We start from the raw sequence: 1,085 nt of genomic DNA, 5'->3' as shown, positions 1-1,085 counted from the left end.
GCCACCTCATCGGTCATAGCAGCTGTACTGGCCGCCACTGTGGCATCGACAGTAGCTTCAGAACCAGTCGTACTCGTCGCTCCGGGAGCTGCTGTCGTACCTTCTTCGCTTGTAGCGGCCTCAGTGACCTCATCCGTGACTGCAGCAGAGGACGTGGAACCTCGGAGAGCCTCAGTCGGTCCACTCGTGCCGCAGAAGCACGGGGCAACCGAGCCGAAGCAGGTGCTCGGCGTCTTCCAATACTTACAATATGACCCAGGGTAAGTTGTGGCACAGTCTGTGTCGCAGTCATTGGCGTTGCCCGTCACGGAATTGATGTCCTGGAAAGCACAGAGAGCGACGAAAACAGCGGAGAAAGTCCGTGAAGCCATCATAGATAAATGCAAATGAGCGGCGGTAAGCTGAGACTAACTGGATGACTAAGAAGGCACATTTCGAGTGTGACTCGCACAATCGGCGACTCACGAGCTGTCATAGCATCCACGACCCATAACCTTGATGACTGCGTCTCATTAGTTGTGGCGAGCATACGTATCGTCCACTCGTTTCACTAGATACTTTGCTCAGTGCGGTACACACTCATTGTTCATGAAAGCCGACAAGCTTTTCAGTGAAAACCTCGTCGTGGGGTGAATAATACAATTACAGAGCGATTCTTGTATCGTGAATGTGAATCGCATTTAAAGTTGAGGAGGCTGGCAGTGGATTTGCATTGAGAGAGGGGCCAGTTGATGATATTAAACAATCATAGCTTCGCAGTGGGTCGAAGGCTATACATAGGGACACAAATATACAGGGCGTCAAATATAAGTATAGGTCGTCTACAACAGGCTCTTGAGGTCCGAGATGATAGTAATATCCGCTAACAACTCCCTTCGTGCCCATTGGATGACGCTTACTCTCTCCATTGATATTAACACGATAGTGTTAATCGATAGCTAATAGTAGATGAGGACGTCGTCTCATTCATCAATAGTCTGATACCTTTCGTCTCTCCCTCATTACAACTGTCCAACACAACGAAAATAAACATGAGTGAATTCGCGTCACAATCATAACAGTACTCGTAGTGCTGCTCAACAAGG

The 1,085-nt window shown here is 48.8% G+C and overlaps 1 protein-coding gene across 1 annotated transcript; it reads right to left on the bottom strand.

Moving 5' to 3' along the window:
* Positions 1-100: 100 nt before the first annotated feature.
* Positions 101-371, bottom strand: Pmar_PMAR017565 (hypothetical protein; the record flags this gene model as incomplete). Its single annotated transcript, XM_002764333.1, has 1 exon — positions 101-371. A coding segment is annotated over one exon (271 nt), but the record flags the coding sequence as incomplete, so codon positions are not given.
* Between the last annotated feature and the right edge of the window lie 714 nt (positions 372-1,085).

Source organism: Perkinsus marinus (genome assembly GCF_000006405.1).
Source record: "Perkinsus marinus ATCC 50983 genomic scaffold scf_1104296978902, whole genome shotgun sequence".
Lineage (NCBI taxonomy): Eukaryota > Perkinsozoa > Perkinsida > Perkinsidae > Perkinsus > Perkinsus marinus.
The sequence above is the reverse complement of the archived record's forward strand: the minus strand, read 5'-3'. Positions and strand labels throughout refer to the sequence as shown.